Below are 21891 nucleotides of genomic sequence, written 5' to 3' on the forward strand. Positions count from 1 at the left end.
TGGCTCAGTCACTGCTCACCGCAGCCTCCACCTTCTGAGCTCAAGCGGTCCTCCCACTTCAGCCTCCCAAGTAGCTGGGGCCACAGGAGCACCATGCCCAGCTAATTTTTTTATTTTTTTGTAGAGACAGGGTCATGAGTTCAGCTTGAATTCCAGAAGAAGAGAATAGCTATAGGTGGACAACAGCAATCCCTGCCAGAGTGCGGCTGGATGGGGCAGGAGACTACATTAACCATGGTGGTCAAAGAAAGCCTCTTTTGTAAGAAAGTGATAGTGGAAGGAACCAAACGGTAGAGAAGACTAAATTTCAATTCTGGCTTGTGACCCTCAGCCAGGCACTTTCACATAGTCACAGCCTATCTGCCTGTACGCAGCAGGGAGGTAATTTACTGTGTCTGCACTACCTTAGAGTAGATTAAGAACAGGGTAAATGGGACAAGATCTTCCCCCAGAGAAACTGTGAAATTGAGATGGAAGTATTCATCTCCTTTGTCAAGAGTTTTTAGGGTTTTAAAAAACCCATTTGAAGGATATTATAAGAAATCGAGGCCAGGCGCAGTGGCTCACGCCTGTAATCCCAGCACTTTGGGAGGCTTAGGTGGGCAGATCACGAGGTCGGGAGATCGAGACTATCCTGGCTAACACGGTGAAACCCTGTCTCTACTAAAAAAAATACAAAAAAATTAGCCGGGCATGGTGGCAGGCGCCTGTAGTCCCAGCTACTCGGGAGGCTGAGGCAGGAGAATGGCGTGAACCCGGGAGGCAGAGCTTGCAGTAAGCTGAGATCGCGCCACTGCACTCCAGCCTGGGCAACAGAGCAAGACTCCATCTCAAAAAAAATGAAAAGAAAAAAAGAAAGAAAGAAAGAAGGAAGGAAGGAAGGAAGGAAGGAAGGAAGGAAGGAAGGAGAGAAAAAAAGATGAAGTAACTATTAAATGTGATCCACGTGGACTGCTTATTATACTCGAGAATGGATTTTCCCCTGGGTATCAAGTGATATCAAGAAAAGTATGCCATACTGCTAATATTCTATTTCTTGATCTAGGTGGAGGTTTATATTGGGTGTATTAACTCTGTGATCATTCCTTAAACATATTTTTGGTTAGGCGCGGTGGCTCATGCTTGTAATCCCGGCACTTTGGGAGGCCGAGATGGGAAGTTCACCTGAAATCAAGAATTTGAGACCAGCCTGGCCAACATAGTGAAACCCTGTTTCTACTAAAAATGCCAAAATTAGCTGGGGGTGGTGGCGCACGGCTGTACTCCCAGCTACTCAGGAGGCTAGGGCAGGAGGATTGCTTGAACCTGGGAGGTGAGGTTGCAGTGAGCTGAGATAACACCACTGCACTCCAGCCTGGGTGACAGAGCAAGACTCCATCTCAACAATAACAAAAATACATTGTCATCAACATATTTATAATTCATATACTTTTCTGTATTGAAGTTGCTAAAGTTTATAGGAGGCTGTAGTTTTGGACAAGCTTCCTGTACTAGCCCCCAGCACACCAGACCAAACCAGAATAGTCACTTGTGCTAAATGCCAAGTAATCAAACTGAACTTTGAAATCAGGGCCAGTTTTCCAAAAGCAGGAGATTCACAGCACCAATCAGAGGGCCAGCTTGATAAGAAAATCTCTCTTGTTTTTTTTTTTTTTTGAGACGGAGTCTCGCGCTGTCACCCAGGCTGGAGTGCTGTGGCCGGATCTCAGCTCACTGCAAGCTCCGCCTCCCGGGTTCACGCCATTCTCCTGCCTCAGCCTCCCGAGTAGCTGGGACTACAGGCGCCGCCACCTCGCCCGGCTAGTTTTTTGTAGTTTAGTAGAGACGGGGTTTCACCGTGTTAGTCAGGATGGTCTCGATCTCCTGACCTCGTGATCCGCCCGTCTCGGCCTCCCAAAGTGCTAGGATTACAGGCTTGAGCCACCGCGCCCGGCCATCTCTCTTGTTTTAACCCTTAAATAAGGAAGGCAACTTTGAAATGACCAATCTGATTTTTGTTCCCTGTTTCTATTTTCTTCAACCCTTTTGTGCTTATAAAGCCAAACCCCTCTGCTCAACTCACTGGAACACTCGAACTATTTTACAGAATGAGATGTCGCCCTGTTCTAGAATCACAAATAAAAGCCAGTTATACTAAATTTGCCATAATTTTGTTTTTTGACAAAGTTATGCTTCAATTTTTTTTAAGTTTGGTTTTTTACAAATCAGACAAAGTAAGCATCCCCAAGTGTACTGTGTAGAGCATTCAGTCACAAAGGTTCTGTTAGTGTTAGTGGATCTCAGGAAGATCTGGTCAATGTAAGCTCTGTTTTAGCATCACAAAAACTCTCCTCCCCACCTTGATTATTTTTTGAGAAGACGGGGAAAATGTTGATGTAAACTTTGGAATGCGTTTATGGAATTTTAGGCTAGTGGTTCCCATGTGTCCTATTAGCCAACATTTCCCACCAGATTTATTCTCATGCCCTTCCAAGTTTGGGAACCCCACATCTTTTCTGGGGTCACAGTTCCCTGTTTCATGAGGGACAGGTAAAAGCCAAGTGTCTCTCTTGCATATTTTTAACCTTTTTTTCTTTTATTATATTATTATTATTTTTGAGACAGAGTCTCTGTTGCCCAGGCTGGAGTGCAGTGGCACAATCTTGGCTCACTGCAGCCTCCGCCTTCCGGCTTCAAGCTATTCTCCTGTGTCAGCCTCACAAGTAGCTGGGATTATAGGCACTGGCCATCATGCCAGGCTAATTTTTGCATTTTTAGTAGAGTCGGGGTTTCACCATGTTGGCCAGGCGGGTCTTGAACCCCTGGCCTCAAGTGATCCGCCCGCCTCGGCTTCCCAAAGTGCTGGGATTACAGGTATGAGCCACTGCGCCCCTGGCACCCAGCGTAAATCCTTTTTTCTTTGAGACAAGAATCTCGCTCTGTAGCCCAGGCTGGAGTGCAATGGCGCGATCTCGGCTCACTGCAGCCCCCATCTCCCGAGTTCAAGAGATTCTCCTGCCTCAGCCTCCCCAGTAGCTGGGATTACAGGCGCCCGCCACCACGCCCGGCTAATTTTTGTGTGTGTTTTTTTTTTTTTTTTTTTTTAGTAGAGATACGGTTTCACCATGTTGGCCAGGCTGGTCTCGAACCTCAAGTGATCCATCCGCCTCGGCCTCCCGAAGTGCTGGGATCACTGGCGAGAGCCACCGTGCCCGGCCATTAAAGCCATTTTTGAAAAATGAAACCTATGTCTCATTCTGACTCTACATCAAGAATAAAGACCGAAAGGAAACGCTGATTCATAGGGCAGCAGGTCTTTTAGTAATTTTTTTTAAACCTCTTTGGTGGCCATTGCGCATTTTGAGAACGTGGTGAACCCTGTAGACCCTTTCCCTCCAAACATCGCAAAATATTGTCCGTTAAATAAGAGACTGATCTCACTGGCCCCATCTGCAGTTTTCGCACAACTGATTACGCCCTCCACTGTCCGGTTCGCCGGTCTGGAACCCGCCTCGGCCAGCGAACTGTTCCTGAACTCCAGCGAGGAGTCCACCTCTAGGACTACAATCGCGGGGTGGGTGGGATCGCTTGGAGGCAGCTGGCTCCGCCCAGCCGCGGGCGAGTCCGGAACACAGTTACCCGCTCCTGTTGCCCACCGGAACGCAAAGAGAGAGGAAGGCGACAGGCTGGAAACGGAAGAGAGGGCGGGGACGTGTTTGGCAGCGGGACACACCATTTCGGTTGCATTTTTGGTTCGTTTTGTGTCTCGGCGATGTTTCCTAGAGTCTCGACGTTCCTACCTCTTCGCCCCCTTTCCAGCCACCCTTTGTCCTCTGGAAGCCCGGAGACATCAGCGGCTGCGATTATGCTACTCGCTGCTCGGCATGGAACGGTCAGGTACCGCAGTTCAGCGCTCTTGGCCCCGCAGGTCCTCAGGCAACCGCGTGCCCGGTCCTGTACATTTCACTTATCCTCCGACTTCCTGGAGTCGATATTATTACCTGCTGGATCTTAGAAGCTATTGCTTTAAATCTGAGGAAAGAGAAATCCCAGAAAGAAAAGATGACTTGCCGAAGGTCATAGTGTGCGTGGAAAATAGAGCTACGATTACAGGCCTGGTCGCTGTGCTCTTAATACTACACGCCGCGCCTCATTCCTCTTATCAGTCAGTTTACTCAGGTTCCAAAAGCAAAGTTGTTTTTATCTTTTGCCTCCCAAGATTTATTTGATAGTCTCATTTGTTTTCCGTCATTTATTCTTTAGTTCATTACTGAAAAACTTGAAAAACAGCGTGCCAGTACTGGTTGTAAACCCCAAATGAGACAGTCCTGCTATCACGGAGCGTGTAGTTCCAGCAAGTAGACAATTCAAGTGCTATGTAGTGAAGTAATAGCTGAGATAGTGTGGGTAAGCACAGAGTACACTATTCAGCCAACATGAGTGAATATTTGCTGTGATAGCAAATAGGGACACCTAACCATTGTAGGGGAGACTCAGGATACCGTTTCTGGAAAAAGTCTGATGCAATCTGAAGGAGGACCACTGGTTGAAGTTAGCCAGGAAAAAAAGGGAATTGCGGCATACTTGGTTTTGGTATTTATCCTCTGAGAACTTTATTATGAAAACCTAATTCCACTACATAAATTCCGTGTGTAACACTCAGAAGGCAGTTTGGTTAAGTACAGTGCTGAAGCAGGTTAGTAGCAGTGAAGATGGGAAGGACCAGCTGAATGGAGGAGAAAAATTGCACAGGTAGAATTAAAGGGATGTGACATGATGGGATAATGGTAGGGTGGTCAGAGGTAGCTAAGATTTCAACTGGCTGCGTTGGAGTATTAGGGTATCCTTAATGTTAACAGAAGAATGCAGAGCCGGGCTTGAGAAAGATTTGTACATGTTATAATTTTTAGAAAACAATACCTGTTTACATTAGGGGCCTTTTAATATAGAAAGTGTGAAAAATGGAAAGTCAGTCTCAAAGAGGAGTCTTGAATGTGATTTTGAAGGTGTTGCGTTTGAAGTACTGATGAGATGCTGTCAGTGGAAACAAAGAGGTGGGAGGTTAGATCTAGAGTTTTATTATTTTTAGTGCTAGGGGGTTACTTAGATGTGATTTTCCTGTCATATGGATTGCTTTCTATGGTACGATAGCTCTTGAAAGAAAACATTGTAGTAAAGATTATATGTGAGATTCATTCCCCTGATTACCGCCTTTCTATTAAAATACCTTGAATATTAATTTTAAATGTAAAATAATAGACCATTTTCTTAAGTAGATTGTACCATATATTGAATGTTATAATGAGAGTCCTGTGTACTGATTATGAGGATACTAGTTATGCAGTTGGTTTTTTTCCAATTTTAAAGTGCCTGATTTGATAGCCTCTGACGTTTTCATTAGCAGATCAAATAGCTTGTTTCAGCATTTTTGGAAATTGCCATTTCTCTTTCATATAAGTATCCTTAACCTGCAGCTGCCATTTTCTGCCTTTGAGAACTTGATACTATATATATATTTATTTATTTATTTATTTTGGGACAGAGTCTCACTCTGTTGCTGAGGCTGGAATGCAGCGCACAATCTCGCGATCTCGGTGCGCTGCAACCTCCGCCTCCCGGGTTCAAGCGATTCTTCTGCCCCAGCCTCCCAAGTTGCTGGAACTACAGGTACCCACCACCACACCTGGCTAATTTTTGTATTTTTAGTAGAGACGGGATTTCACCATATTGGCCAGGCTGATCTCGATCTCCTGACCTCATGATCTGCCCACCTCCGTCTCCCAAACTGTTGGAATTACAGGCATGCGCCACCGCACCCAGCTGAACTTGATACAATATTTAACCCAGTGTCTGATACAGGCTCTTGAGCTCACCTGCATGAGAATCACCTGGGGTCTTAGTTAAAAATGTTAAATTTCAAACTAAGAACTGTGTTTTAAGTCAGCTCTCTGTGTGATTTGTATAACCTCTAAAGATTCATAACTACTGCTTTAACTTCTATAGGCAACAGTTTGTTCTGTAAAGTGAGAATGATAAAACCTGTTGTGTAAAATTGTAAGGATTAAGTAACTTACATAGCTACTGTAATGTGGTCTTCTGACCAGCAGTGTTAACGTCACCTGGGAGTTTGTTACAAGTGTCTCCTGGACAAAGCTGTTGAATCAGAATTCTTTGGTGGGACCAAAGTGTGTTTTAGCAGGGAGCATAGATAATTTCTATGGGCCAGGTGTGGTGGCTCATGCCTGAAATCCCAGCACTTTGGGAGGTGAGCAGATCGGTTGAGCCTAGGAATTCGAGCCTGGGCAACATGGTGAAACCTTGTCTCTACAAAAAATTAGTACCAGGTACCCAGGAGGCTGAGGTGGGAGGATCACCTGAGCTCAGGGAGGTCGAGGCTGCAGTGAGCCGAGATCACGCCACTGCACTCCAGCCTAGATAGGATTTTTTTTTGAGACAGAGTGAGGCCCTGTCTCAAAAAAAAAAAAAAAAATTCTATGCATATTAATGTTTGAGAAGCAGAGCTGTAGCACGTCAGCTTCATAAAGGCAGGGACCATGAAATTCTTTTTACTAATATATTGTCAGTACCTAGGATAGTGCCCCTCACAGAGTAGATACTCACTATATTTAATGAATGACTTTTTAATATACCCTCTTACTGAAACTAACATATTCAGTTTTGAAAGTTCTTCAGTAATCAAATACCAAAACAAGTTTTTAACCCCACACAATAAAATTGGATATTTGGGTTACTTAGAATTAGGAAATGTTTTACGTGAGTCTAATATAGATGTAATCATTTGTGTTGATCTTTTTCATAAATGTATCCCGTGAAGAAAGCAAAAGTGACATTTCTAGCCATTGATTATTCTCTTTTCTATTCCATTCTAGCTTACCTTACAAATGGTTATGGGTTAAGTGGCATGTAGCTCGATGAGAATGTTGATCAGATTAGATAATACCCACTCAGAAAGTTTTTTTGAAATAATCTTTTTTATTGATAGAAATTTATTTTTGTATTGTTTAATTATAACTTTTTAAAGAGGTATTATGTTAAGAGCAAGGACTTGCAGTCAGTCACATTTGGGTTTGAGAATAATAAATTGTCATTTATTAACCATGTCATTGTTTTTCTACCGAACCCTGGGGTAAATGGAGGGAGGGAACAGACTTGGGAGCACCAGCACCCCGAGACCTCCCCTGGCCACCCGAAGGACCAAGTGATCAATAGCTCAGCACACCTCTACTTATTTGTGGCACACAGTGTGTCTTAGTTCTTAGTGAGCTGTGAGTTACATGACTTTGGGACTTCTCTGATTTTCAGTTTCCTTATCTGCAAAATAGAGACCTTAGGGAGTTAATGTGGGTATGAGAAATGTACATAAAGTATATTACACAAGATGAGGCATGTAGTATATGCTAATAAATGTTAAGTTGCTGCTGTTATGGTTGTTAACAATAATTATAAAAAGAGACCAGCCTGACCAACATGGAGAAACCCCATCTTTGCTAAAAATACAAAATTAGCAAGGCGTGGTGGCACATGCCTGTAATCCCAGCTACTTGGGAGGTTGAGGCAGGAGAATCGCTTGAACCCAGGAAGCAGAGGTTGCAGTGAGCCGAGATCGCGCCATTGCACTCCAGCCTGGGCAACAAGAGTGAAAATCCATCTCAGAAAAGAAAAAAAAAAAAAGCAAATGGAAAGGGCTTGAATTGAAAAACATTTTAGATACATAGTGTTTTACTTTATTAGACTGCGTTGTATTTTTCATTTTTTTCTTTAATACATCTTTTCAGGATGAAAAATATCCAAAGATATTTTGGCACTAACAGCGTGATCTGTAGCAAGAAAGATGAACAGTCTGTTCGAACTGATGAGGCTTCCAAGGAGACTTCAGAGAGCCAAGACAGTGCAAAGGAAAATACAAAAAAAGACTTGTTAGACATGATTAAGGGCATGAAAGTTGAATTAAGCACAGTAAATGTACAAACAACAAAGCCCCCCAACAGAAGACCACTTAAAAGTTTGGAAGTTACACTTGGCAGGCTTCAAAGAGCTACAGAATATGCTCCGAAGAAGAGGTAAATTGAATTGTAATTCAAATGTTGTTTGAAACTCCAGTAAGCTTTTTCTTTTGGTAAAAAATATTTTTAATACAAGTACTTGGGAAATGTTGAATTAATGAAGAATAAATATCAGCTTGTAAACACAGGGACTCTAATAATTACTCGAGGCTGAGCGTGGTGGCTCACACCTGTAATCCCGGCACTTTGGGAGGCCGAGGCGGGCAGATCACTTGAGGTCAGCAGTTTGAGACCAGCCTGGCTAACATTGTGAAACCCCATCTCTACTAAAAATACAAAAATCAGCTGGGCATGGTGGTGCATGCTTGTAATCCCAGCAACTTGGGAGGCTGAGGCAGGAGGACTGCTTGAACCCAGGAGGCAGAGGTTTCAGTGAGCCAAGAATTGTGCCACTGCACTTCAGCCTGGAGGACAGAGTGAGACTCTGTCTTAAGCAACAACAACAACAAAATAATAATTACTTGAGAAATGCTGTTATTGTATTATATTTAAATAACAAGAGGATATCTGTACACAATTCAGAGAAAGGAAAAGAGAAGTGATCTCATTGAGAATTTCACTCTTACATATTTATCAGTGTTATTAACTGCCATGTAACTGCCTCTTTAAGCTGTTCATTAACAGTATCATTTACATCTTGATTTGAAGGTAGCTTAATGTCTGTAAAGGACTTGCTTATTTAAAATTTTCCATTTTAAAGATTTCTGGAATAAAGTTTGAGCATGTTGATTACAACTGCTTTATATGACTTCCCTTGATCAATACCTATCAGTGCTTTCAGCTTTCTTGGTAGTTTCCTCAGAGTATTATAATTATTTGTGTTTGTCAAAAGAGTATTATATTTAGTTCTAAGTGCTATCAGTGATATCTTGGCATTGTGCAATAGGTTAAATGGCAGTATTTTTTTTAGTGCTATGTAATGATGTATTTCAGTGATGTCATTAATTCAAGTAGTAAGGTATGTGGCTTTAGGATGCTCATCACTGACTTCTGTTACCAGAACAAACAGATTTTAATAGAATCTTCTGTTTCCTAGACTGATTTAACATTTTAATGGAACTTCTTGTTTTCTACATTATATCAAAAATACCTCTAGAAAGTATGATTGGGTCGTAGAGTAAGCTAATTCAGATGATCAGTACCCATAATAGGTACTTCTCCTCCTCCTCCTGCTTTTAGAAACAAAATGGTTATATATAAATATATGGAAAAAATAATACAAACATATATAAATACTTATCAAGAGTGGCATTTTTAAAGCTCCTAGACCTATTTATGACCCATTATGCTCTTTATTATAATTATAATTGAATTAACTATTACAGAAATGGTAAATTGAGTTGAATGCTTTGGAAAGAGTCAGTACAGGTCATTTAAAAATTTTCTTTCCAATTAGGTATGAGTGAGGCAAACATACATATGTGGGAAGATCATACACTTAGATTGCTTTGTAAGCTTTCTTAACATTCTTGCTCCACTTTTCCACTTAAACTAAAATTGAGAATCTTGGAGGATGGGTGTGATGTATATAAAAGATGTGTCTTAGAACCTCTATCATGGTCCTGTGTTCAAAGAAAAGGCTTTGGTCCTACATCAAAAGACTGGTCAATGAGGTACATTTGTTTTGAGTTTTTAAAAGGTGTCTTTTAATTATTTTTTTCCTCCCCTCCCCCTTTTTCAAGGACTCCAAGGTGCACGGGATTAGGTTAGTCATGATCTTTGCTTCATGTGGCACTGTCATCATTGCTTCACACATAGCCTGCTTTTCTTTCTTTGTATCATATATTGAACCTTCATTGATATGGTTACCATGGCTACACTACCTCCCAAACTTAGTGGCGTGAAACATTCATTCATTATGCTCACAGATTCTGTGGGTTAGCGGTTTGACTAGAACACAGTGGGGAAGGCCAGTCTGTGCTCTGTGGTGTCTGGGGCCTCAGTTGGAAGACTTGGAAATCAGAGGCTGGAATCAAACGAAGTTTGCTCACTCATAGGTCTGGCAGTTGATGCTTGCTGTCAGCTGAGACCTTAGCTGAGGGTGTTAGCAGAAACACCTACATGTGGCTTTCTTTGTGGCCTGAGCTTTATCACTGTATGGTGGCTGAGTTCCAGGGCGGGTGTCTTAAGAGAAAGTGAGCCAAGACAAAGTTGTATTTTCTTTTTAATGACCTAGCCTTATAATAAGATTGGACACTACCGTGTTCACCCTTGTTGCACACTGATTTTCCTGGGATATTTGTTTTTATGACAACCACTCCTGAGAAACAATCTTAACAAAGATAGAATGTCATTGATAGGAATGGAGCAATACACAGGTGGCCCTCTGTATGTGCAGGTTCTGCATCCACAGATTCAACCAACTTCTGATTGAAAAATATAAAAAAAGAAAAAACACAGTATAACAGCTACTTACATAATTAGGTATTATAAGTAATCTAGAGATGATTTTAAAGTGTTCGGAGGATGTGCATTACTTATACGCAGGTACTCTGCCATTTTATATAAGGGGCTTGTGCATCCATCCTGGTGGGGGCCAGAGTTGTTCCTGGAAACAATGCCTGTATCCCACGGCCCCGCCTCCCCCAACCTTTGCAGATATGAAGGGACTGCTGTAATGTTACTGTGAACTGCCTAGTTTACATCATTATTGATGTGGTTGTGTTCTCCTGTGGTGCCCCAGAGTGCCTTAGGGCACAGTTTGGGAGCCAGGGTCCCAAGTGGAGAGCTTGTGTCTTCTCCATTCATCTTTAGCTGAGGTAGATTCCAGGCTGGAATCTGGAATCATCTGAGGGCCCTTTTCCAGTAGTTGATACTGGCTGTTGGCTGAGGCTTTAGCTAGGGCTCTTGGCCAGTACACTTACCCATGGCCTTTCCATGTGGCCTGGGTTTCTCGCCTGGTAACTGGGTTCTACAGACAAATGTCGTGAGAGATGGAAGTGAAGGCTGTATCACATTATTTGATCTAGCCTCAGAAGTCACAGCATGTCACTTCTATCTTGTTCTGTTCGTCAGGACAGTCACAAAGTTTCCCCTGGTTTTCAGGGAGGGAAGATAGATTTTCTTGATGGATATGTGGCAATGTTTTGGAAGAGCATGTGGAACCAGAAGTGATGCTGTCACTATTTTCTCAAAGTATAATCTGCTTTGATTATACATCTGGTACCTGATAACTGTAGAATTTCAGCTATATTATAGGCAACATTGTCATGACAAAATTGACCCCTAATTCATAGATTGCATCTGGCCTGGGAGAACTATGGGTACCTGATGGGGATACCATATTTAGGACATAAATGCAGTGATTCTTCTTACTGCATGTCCTTTGCAGGGACTCTGGAAACTGCATATGGCCTTGTTACAAGAGATACTGGCTCCTGTGGGGCAGTAAGCCAGGCAGCTTGCAGATCTCATGTCCTTACTCTAAGATGAATGACTATGTGAAGTGTCACCTGCATGAACACTGCAAGAACTCCTGCTGAGAAGGACACCCAAGGCTGCCCTGCTGGCCTGCTGTAGTTCTGCCTTTCATCTTCCTGAATGGACTGGACCAGGTGTCACCTGTAGTGGTCCTTTGGGTCTGAATGTTTAGTGAAACCTAAGAATATCCCTGGTGGTGCAGCTATAACCAAAATTTCTAGCATCTGCTTTAACTTCCTCTTAACCTGATTCATTTGGAAGGCATCAGCTAACTATTACTCCCTTAATGGATCCCTGCTGGGAATTCATTATATTTCACACACTATCCGAAGTGCTAGAGATTGGACATTGAACAAAACAAAGTCTCTGCTTCCTACATTAAAATGGGGGGAGGGATGTAGGAAAGAAGATGTATGTGTAACACACACACACACACACACACACACACACACACACATATACAATGTCTATACTTTGTCAGGTGGTGAAACATGAAGAAAAATAAGAGTGATGGAGTTGGGCCGGGAACAGCCTGTAATCCCAGCACTTTGGGAGGCTGAGGCAGAGGATTGCTTGGGTTTAGGAGTTCAAGACCAGTCCGGCCAACATAGTGAGACCCGGTCTCTACAAAAAAATGAAAAAAAAATAGCTGGGTGTGATTGCATGCACCTGTAGTCCCAGCCCCTCAGGAAGCTGAGGCAGGAGGATTGCTTGAGCTGAGGAGGTTGAGGCTGCAGTGAGCTGTGATTGTGTCACCGTACTCCAGCCTGGGTGGAAAAAAAAAAAGAATGGGAGTGCTGGAGAGGTGCTATTTTTAAGAATAATCAGGGAAGAACTCTGATAAGGTAACATTTGAGCAAAGATTAGAATCAAATTAGGGATAAAGCCATGCAGATATCTGAAAGATGAATTCTTTTTCAGGCGTAGAGGATAGAACTGCTTAGGCCTTGAGGTTGGAGTATACAGTACCCTTCAAATTTCACAAATCTGTTTCTTTTCTTTTCTTTCTTTTTTTGATAGAGTCTTGCTCTGTTCCCCAGGCTGGAGTTCACTGGCACAATCTCAGCTCACTACAACCTCCACATACGGGCTCAAGCAGTCCTCCCACCTCAGCCTCCCAAGTAGCTAGGACTACAGACATGCACCATCACACCTGGCTAATTTTTTTTTCTTTTTGTAAAGACAGTGTTTCACTGTATTGTCCAGGCTGGTCATGAACTCCTGAACTCAAGTAATCTGCCCACCTTGGCCTCCCAAAGTGTGGGATTACAGAAGTGAGCCACCACGCCCAGCCATTTATTTTCTTTTTCTTTTTTTCTGTCTATTTTCTTTAAACACATATTCTTAGAAGTGGAATTGCTATGTCAAAGGATGTGCATTTTTTTTTTGCCTTTGATGTGTGTTACCAAGCTGCCTGCCAAAAGCGGTGCCAATTGAAGTATCCACTCAGTAGTTTCTTTCCCTCATCAGAATTCTTTTCTGAAATTGTATGTTATACAGTTTATTTTAAAGAAATTTTAAAAGCACAGAATGTTATCAAGGGGAAAAGTATGTATTCATGAAATAGTTTTAATTACAGGATAGAATAGATTGTTCAAAGATACTTTAACAAGTTCTCCTTACACTGTTAAAATATATGAAGAAAGATCCCTGTATGTAAAAATTATTCAATGACAGAGGCTCCCCCACAATTTTTATTAATTAGAACATTCCCAATTATAAAGCCAGAGAGTATAACTATATATGAAACCATTGTTATGAAATGTATGATTCTAAGCCGAGCGCGGTGGCTCAACCCTGTAATCCCAGCACTTTGGGAGGCTGAGACGGGCGGATCACGAGGTCAGGAGATCGAGACCATCCTGGCGAACACGGTGAAACCCCGTCTCTACTAAAAAAATACAAAAAACTAGCCGGGCGAGGTGGCAGGCGCCTGTAGTCCCAGCTACTCGGGAGGCGGAGGCAGGAGAATGGCGTAAACCCGGGAGGCAGAGCTTGCAGTGAGCTGAGATCACTACACTCTAGCCCGGGCGACAGAGCAAGACTCCGTCTCAAAAAAAAAAAAAAAAAAAAAAGTATGATTCTAGAAAATGAATATTCATCTATGTTCTGTGTATACTGTGATCAAATACATAAAAATTTGAAAGTGAAGTTCACAAGTAGTTTATGAAAGAAATACAATGACTTTGGAATAAGATTTTTTTTCCTTTATTCACAGGTAACAGTTTTGATAGCACATTTTATTTTAACTGTTATATTTCCCTTTTTTTTTTTTTTTTTGAGGCAGACTCTCACTCTGTGGCTCAGGCTGGAGTGCAGTGGAAAAATCATGGCTCACTGCAGCCTCAACCTCCTGCGCTCAAGTGATCCTCCCACTCAGCCTCACCAGTAGCTGGGACTGTAGGCACGTGCCACCACACCTGGCTAATTTTTTTTTTTTTTTCCTTTCCTTTTCTTTTTTTCTCTATCCCCGGCTGCTCTCAAACTCCTGGGCTCAAGCGATCCTCCCACCTTAGCCCCCCAAAGTGCTGGAATTACAGGTACAAGCCACCGTGCCCGGCCCCTTGTTTCAGTCTTCTGTTTTTCTTCTATTCCTATCAGATTCTAGATCTTTCATACCTTAGTTAAGTCCTTAAAATCTTTCTCCAGGAACTTCAGGAATTTGGAAAGTTTAATTTTCATATTAGGTAACAGATCATAATATAGAAAGCCAGGTATAAAAAAACATTAATTTGGATCGCACTCATTGAGATGTCAGTTCTCAGTGAGTTAAAAAATGTTGCAAATAGCCAGGCATGGTGGCAGATGGTTGTAGTCACAACTACTCAGGAGGATGAAATGGGAGAATTGCTTGAACCCAGGACTTCGAGGCCAGACTTAATGACATATTGAGACCCCGTCTCTTAGAAAGAAAGAAAGAAAGAAAGAAAGAAAGAAAGAAAGAAAAAATGTTGTAAATAATTTATTTTCTTTTTATAATAGAATGTTTTTCTATTAACTTGCTCTAATTTAGGAAGCTTTTAAAAGCTTTTTCTTATGAAAAATTTAAAACATATGAAAAGAACATAAAATGGTATAACCCCTTTCTACCATTGCCCAGCTTTAACAGTGATCAACATTTTGCCATTCTTGTGTCATCTATGCCTTCACCCACTTTCCATCTCCTACTTGATGATGATTTATGGCTCTTTATTTTCAGGTAAAATTTACATATATTAAAGTGTACAAATGTTAGCTGTAGGATTTTGACAAACAGATCAGCCCCTGTGACCCACACACTTACCAAGACACTATGCGTTTCATTTTCACCTTCCCAGTCAGTAGCCATCAGTCCCGAGGCAATTGCTGTTTTGATTTTTTTTTTCACCTCAGATTAGTGTTGCCTGTTCTGGAACTTGATACAAATGGAATCATACAGATTTTTTTTGTTTGTTTTGTTTAAGACAGAGTCTAGCTCTGACACCCAGGCTGGAGTGCAGTGGTGCAATCTTGGCTCACTGCGACCTCCACCTCCCAGGTTCAGGCGATTCACATGTCTCAGCCTCCAGAGTAGCTGGGATTTTACAAGCACGTGCCGCCATGCCTGGCTAATTTTTGTATTTTATATTCTTTGTGTCCAACTTCTTTCACTTGATCTAATGTCTATGGAAATCATTCATGTTGTCATGAGCTGAGTACTCTTCCATTGTATGGATGTATCACAATTTGTTTTTCTATTCTGATGACAGACCTTTAGGTTGGTTCCAATAAAGTTTCTGTGAACTGGTTAACCTGCCTTAATATTTGCTTACAATGTATATTGTTTCCAAAATACAATAGCATCTAATTAAAAATTCCAGTAATTTATAATTTTTGAGGCTGGTCTGTCCTTCGCCCCTCCACCTTAATATATTGTTCTGAGTTAGTGTTGTGCTTCAGCAAATATCCATTAATTTTAACATTTAACATTTCAAAGTTTATATAAAACCAGTACCTAATGGTTGAGAATTCTTGCCCTTGTCAGAAATTGAATTGAATACTTTTTTGAACACCAAAGTTTTCTCCAAAAATCATTTTACTTTTCACTAAACTAATGGTATAATAAGCAATCTCTTTTTTGTTTGTTTGGTTTGTTTTGTTTTTGAGATGGAGTCTCACTCTGTCTCCCAGGCTAGAATACAGTGGTGTGATCTTGGTTCACTGCAACCTCCACCTCCCAGTTCAAGCAATTCTCTTGCCTCAGCCCCCTGAGTAGCTGGCACTACAGGTGCGTACCACCACACCCAGCTAATTTTTTTATTTTTGGTAGAAATGGGATTTCATCATATTGGCCAGGCTGGTCTCGAACTCCTGACCTCAAGTGATCTGTCTGCCTCGGCTTCCCAAAGTGCTGGAATTAAAAGCATGAGCCACTGCACCTGGCCAATCTCTCTTTTTTTTTCTTTCTCATTTGCTTGTCATTTTCTTTTTCAGAACTGAGCCCCTGAGTCCTGAGTTGGTGGCAGCTGCATCTGCTGTGGCAGATTCTCTCCCTTTTGACAAGCAAACAACAAAGTCAGAGCTGCTGAGGCAGCTCCAGCGGCATGAGGAAGAGTCAAGGGCACAGAGAGATGCAGAGCGACCTAAAATTAGGTGAGTGAATCAAACCCTTAAGTCAGTAATGTTTATATCTCAAATTGGGCCATTTTCATGTGGCTAGTGAGTAATACACATAATGTATACCACGTAAGTGGAATTTATATATAAAATATACCACATAATTTTAGCAATTCAACTTTTTAAAAAACTTATGTCTTAATTGTGATTATAGTTTTTAAAAAAACAATTGAATAAAGTTTCCTTTTAGGAAGTTATAGTTTCTTGTCCATGAAAAAAGAAATGATAAATTCAGTAATGTTATTAAAAATAAATAACAGGTAGCTTCTCTGAGAAAAGTAATTTTTTTCAGTTAAATAGCTTGCTGGTTTTATGCATGGTATGATAATCTTCAGGTCTGTTTCCTTCTCTTTTTCCTCTTCTATATTTCATCTGACACCTTTCCACTCGTTCTCTTCATCTCTCATTGTTTTATACCATGTTATACTACTTGCTGCCTACATTATAGTAAGTAGTAAGTATAGTAAGCAGTAACACTGCCTCATTTTGGAGAGTGATCTAAATCAGTTGTTCTCAGTGTGTATACCAGATTTATTTCAAGAAATTAAAAGAAATGGCCATGTGTGTTGACTCATGCCCATGATCCCAGCACTTCCGGAGGCTAAGGCAAGAGGATCACTTAAGGCCAGGAATTTGAGACCAGCGTGGGCAAAAAAGCAAGACCCCATCTCTACAAAACATAAAAAAATTAGCTGAGCATGGCAGTGCGTGCCTGTAGTCTAGCTACTTTGGAAGCTGAGGCATGAGGCAAGAGGATCGCTTTTTTTTTTTTTTTTGAGACATAGTCTCGCTCTGTCACCCAGGCTGGAGTGCAGTGGCGTGATCTCGGCTCACTGCAAGCTCTGCCTCCCGGGGTCATGCCATTCACCTGCCTCAGCTTCCCGAGTACTGAGACTACAGGCGCCCCCCACCACGCCTGGCTAATTTTTTTGTATTTTTAGTAGTGATGGGGTTTCACTGTGTTAGTCAGGATGGTCTTGATCTCCTGACCTTGTGATCCACCTGCCTCAGCCTCCCAAAGTGCTGGGATTACACGTGTGAGCCACTGCATGCAGCCTCAGGAGGATCACTTAAGTCCAAGGTTTGAAGTTGCATTGAGCTATGATCTCACTACTGCACTCCAGCCTGGGCGATAGAGTGAGACAAGAAACTGTAATTAAAAAAAAAAAAAAAAGGCCAGGTGCGTTGGCTTACGCCTGTAATCCCAGCATTGTGAGTGGCTGAGGTAGGTGGATCACCAGGTTGGGAGATCAAGACCATCCTGGCTAACACAGTGAAACCCTGTCTCTACTAAAAACAAAAAATTAGCCTGGCGTCATGGCATGTGCCTGTAGTCCCAGCTACTCGGAAGGCTGAAGCAGGAGAATTGCTTGAACCCGGGAGGCAGAGGTTGCAGTGAGCCGAGGTTGCGCCACTGCACTCCAACCTGGGCAACAGAGCAAAACTCCATCTCAAAAAAAAAAAAAAAAAGGAAGACATAGATATCTGGACTGTCAGTTCAGTGACTCATTATATTTGTGTTTGAACAAATAAAAAGCAACAAATAAATATGGCTAACTCTTGGTTTTAATTTAGTTATTGGATGTAGTTGATAGGTATAACAGATACTGATTTTACTTTCCTATCATTTTCTCTGAATAATTTTTCATGTGACACGTTTTAAATGAAGATTTCTGAAGAACGTCTTTAAAAGATGAAAGTAAACAAATTGTAATGTTCCATGTTATGTGACTGTTAATAGTTGACATTTTTTATTTAAACACTTTTATGCTATGTAATTAGTGCATAAAAATGAAATAAGAATTAAATGATCTCAGTCTCGTGTTTAAGGAAGTTTATTATTGTTCTGTAACTAAGATTTCTAATACACTTTACCTTGTTATTATTTCAGTTTCAGTAACATAGTATCAGATATGAAAGTTGCCAGACCTTCTACAGCTAGAGTTCGTTCAAGACCAGAGCATCAGATTCAGTTTGATGAAGGCTATGACAATTATCCTGACCAGCAGAAGACCAGTGATCTTACAAAAAGGTATCAGGCTTTGTAATCTGCTGGGTTTTGTTTGTGTAGTTTGTTTTTACCTTAACTGTAGATTTACCTTATTGTGTGTGTTTATTATTGCTGTTGGATATTTGAACATTATGAATGCATTTACATCTGTGTTCTTACTCTCTGTATACCACTTCCTAGAGAGGGAACCATGTGCTGGATTTAGCCAGTCTTGTCGTTTTCCATACCTGAAATCAAAATGGGCCGTGCTTCACATCTACCCACAATGAATAGGGGTCCTTTGATTTAGAATAAGAGGAGCTGACTGAATTCTGAGCAAATAAATATTTTGTGAGAAACGTTATTTTTCATTTTAAATATGTGTCTAATACTGTGTATTCATATAGCCTTTATATCTCAATACATGCTTATCTGTTGGCATAGCTTAGAGAAATAACCCACCATCAACAAAAAGAAGGAAAGGCAAGAGGAAAAAAGTTTATATAATACTTTAAAATGGTAGATTATTTGTGGCCATTTGAATTTACAGATTTGAAGTTCTTAAAGATGCTGAGCTATGCCTTACATAGTTATTTTAAAATTTAAAGTTGTTCTGTAGTTGCATAACGTTTCTGTTCTTTTTCTTCCTTAAACCCTGAAAGTGATAGATGGGAAGGAGGAACCAGATATTTGGCATGGTCTGACAAAAATTAACTTGTCTTTATAGCAGGATATGCTCACAATTGGAGTGTTTTCAATGCATTGTATATTCTGTGGATTTGTTTTAAGTAAAATCAGGAACTTGAGTTAACTCCTTCCGGGTGTTAAATTACTAATTTATATAGGAAAGTTGGAAAAGGTGGTCAGCAGTTAACACAGGAAGTTCAAGAGGTTATGGTGACTTTGGAAGATTATTTGAATTACTAATTTAAAGTGATTTAGTATCTGTTACATGTTACTGAATACAGGAGAAGGTGTACTTGGAGTTTTACTTAAGAATATTTAACTGAATCATTCATCTTGAACATGATTCTGTGCAACTACATTAGGATGGTATATTATAATTTGATTTTTAATATTAGATTTGATATTTAATATTTTAAAACTTAGAAACTAAAGTAGGAAAGGGGTTTCTGTGCCTTCAATGTGTTAACAAGCCAGCTAGAGGTGAATAAGGGGAAGCAATGATGAGATGCCGAGTTGTTCACCCCGCTGTGACTGGGGCAGGATCTGGGGTATCAACCGCAGACAACCCAGGCCTGGACTGATTTTTTCTGTTGGAGATTGATAGTTCACACTGGCCTGCCTCAGAATGTTGGCACTGCCACTGACTAATTCTGTGATAGGCATACCTTTTATAGCCTCTATCAGCCTGTTTCCCCAGCTATAAAATGCTGAAAGTGAAACCTAGCTTAAATGGCTTTCTTAAGGAATAGAAAAGAAACATGTGTAAACTATTTGGTATATGGTAGGTGCTCAGCAAATGTCCATTCCCTCTCTTTGTAGTACATTCCTCTTTTGAAATTCAATACTTGACCAAGGCATTCGCCCTCTGCTCTGACTTGCTTTAATCCACCATCCTGTTTACCAGACGTGTAGTTGAGGGGGCACCGAAGAGAGTTCTGGAGCATAAAAGCCTTTGTTTACAAATAACTTGGAACTACTAGATGGAAGATTATATAATCTGAGATCACATTATTTAACGTTCATATGGTATTTGCATTTTTTCCAGTTATCTGTATTTAGTAGAGGGAAGTAATTTAGTTTATTAAAAAAACAAGAATTCAAAATTATTTTTAAAACTAACCTTCCAGTTTATTTTATTATTTTTTATTTTTCTTTAAGACGGAGTCTCACTCTTATCGCCCAGCCTGGAGTGCAGTGGCACAATCTCGGCCCACTGCAACCTCTGCCTCCTGGGTTCAAGGGATTCTCCTGCCTTAGCCTCTCAAGTAGCAGAGATTACAGGCACCTGCCATCACGCCTGGCTAATTTTGTTTGTATTTTTAGTAGAGACGGGGTTTCACCATATTGGCCAGCCTGGTCTCAAACTCCTGACCTCAGGTAATCCACCTGCCTCGGCCTCCGAAAGTGCTGGGATTACAGGCGTGAGCCACCTCGCCTGGCCAACCCTCCAGTTTATAAACTGGATTTTAATCTGCCAGTAAATTTATTCAAGTAAATATGTGAATTGATGCATAAAGCAGTTGATTATCAAGTGTGTAAGAAAATGTTACCTATTAACTCTCTGATATTAATTTCAATAGTTAAATAAAAATAGTCATGTAAAGAAAGTTAATAATTATTTTAAAATGCAGAATGATTGCTTTATGAAAGGGAATGTTGTGGTTTACCAGTGCAATCTTTTATAATTATAATATATAATTAAACATTGCAGTGTTTTCTGCCCTTAAAGACAAATGTTGACTTTAACAGCTTCTACTTTAGCATAGTTTTATAGTTTTTCAAAACATGGAGTTTTTAAAACCTTAATATAAAAGCGAAAAAATAAAAATTATGGCAAATTAAGCTAATCTTTTCAATTAGGTTGTTTGGAAATTAAATTGCTGTAACTGATTTGTTGTATATGAAGCAAAACTTCAAGTGCACATTTCTGTTTTTAGTTTATCGGTCCTAAAAATGTGGCAGTTTAGCTAAGATTTTTGATGTGGGTCAGTGGAATTATTTTTAATTTCTACATAGAATATTTCACTTAAGATATTTTCTCATAATTTTTGTTGACAGTTTAAAATATATTCATTAAAATGTTATTTTCTTTTTTTAGACTTAGGAAAAACATATTCTCGGGGAAAAGACTTAATATTTTTGACATGACAGCGGTTACTAAAGAAGCACCTGAAACAGGTTTGTTAAGAATAACACTCTTTCTCCGCTGGAGAAACATTCCACCTTTCCAAGATGTCCTTAGTGTTCTAATGGTGTAATAGTTGGATATTTTAATATTCCATTCTGTCATTAGCCTGGAGCCTGCTTACGAATGTGGCAGTTGTTATAAGGAAAACTTGGGATGGTAACATCCCCCCAAGCTGGGAAGGAGTCGAGAGACCAAAGTATAATTTGGCCAAGTCCAGCTTGGCAAATAGATGAGTTTACTGGGACTTACATACTGGACATTCCTGAGCAGCTCTAGAGTCACCCTGTCTCCCATTTCTAAGCTGCCTTTCAGCGAATGTTCTGGCTGTTTGCCTACTCTGTGTGTGCGATGACAGTGCTCTCTGATACGTTCCCAGGCATGCCAGGGATGTTTGGGTTCTCAGGGACACCTGCTCCTCAGCTAGGCACCATGGCCTTGGCTCCCTGCCCAGGCTTCGGGATCCAGGCAACATGCATAACGCTCTTAAGTAACCTGGTGGGGGACGCATCACACTACAGTTGTCAGCACTGCTAGTTTGGTCAGGTTTCCTCCTTGAAATGTTGCATTCTTTGAGACAGTGGGAGGTAAAGTACTACCAATGACCCAATCCAGAGGTCTGGATTAGCTACTAATTTGGGTTAGAACATTAATAATCAACTCCCATTTACAGTGTATCTCTACGCAATTACATAAAGATAGACTGGTTCCTGCCCTTAGGCAGCTTAGAAGAGGAGATAGCAGTTACAGAATAACTTCCTGAAGTGACTTAGTGACTGTTCCGGAGATGGGAAGAACATTCAAGGAATATATTTAATAGACCTGTAGTGTTTTCTTTGGGTAAGAAATTTGCCATTTTAAGTCTAAAAGAGAAATAAGAGTGTCCTCTTGCTTGACATTAAATTTAGTTT

General features: G+C 40.8%; 1 protein-coding gene across 5 annotated transcripts in view; it reads left to right on the plus strand.

The window, feature by feature from the left end:
- The window catches only part of MRPS31 (mitochondrial ribosomal protein S31), a 61610-nt gene that overhangs the window by 15142 nt on the left and 24577 nt on the right, over positions 1 to 21891 (plus strand). Inside the window, exons 1-6 of one of the 5 annotated variants that reach the window (XM_033234343.1) lie at positions 3655 to 3877; positions 6306 to 6314; positions 7783 to 8060; positions 15936 to 16094; positions 18010 to 18150; positions 20894 to 20973. In XM_033234343.1, the coding sequence (XP_033090234.1) occupies positions 3752 to 3877; positions 6306 to 6314; positions 7783 to 8060; positions 15936 to 16094; positions 18010 to 18150; positions 20894 to 20973 (793 nt within the window). In that variant the 5' untranslated portion in view covers positions 3655 to 3751. Of the gene's footprint in view, positions 1 to 3653; positions 3878 to 5521; positions 5647 to 6305; positions 6315 to 7775; positions 8061 to 15935; positions 16095 to 18009; positions 18151 to 20893; positions 20974 to 21891 lie in introns of those variants that run through there. The other 4 variants (XM_033234350.1, XM_033234356.1, XM_033234336.1 and 1 more) reach the window with 4 other exon arrangements.

This window comes from Trachypithecus francoisi, unplaced genomic scaffold (assembly GCF_009764315.1).
Source record: "Trachypithecus francoisi isolate TF-2019V2 unplaced genomic scaffold, Tfra_2.0 Contig01461, whole genome shotgun sequence".
Lineage (NCBI taxonomy): Eukaryota > Metazoa > Chordata > Mammalia > Primates > Cercopithecidae > Trachypithecus > Trachypithecus francoisi.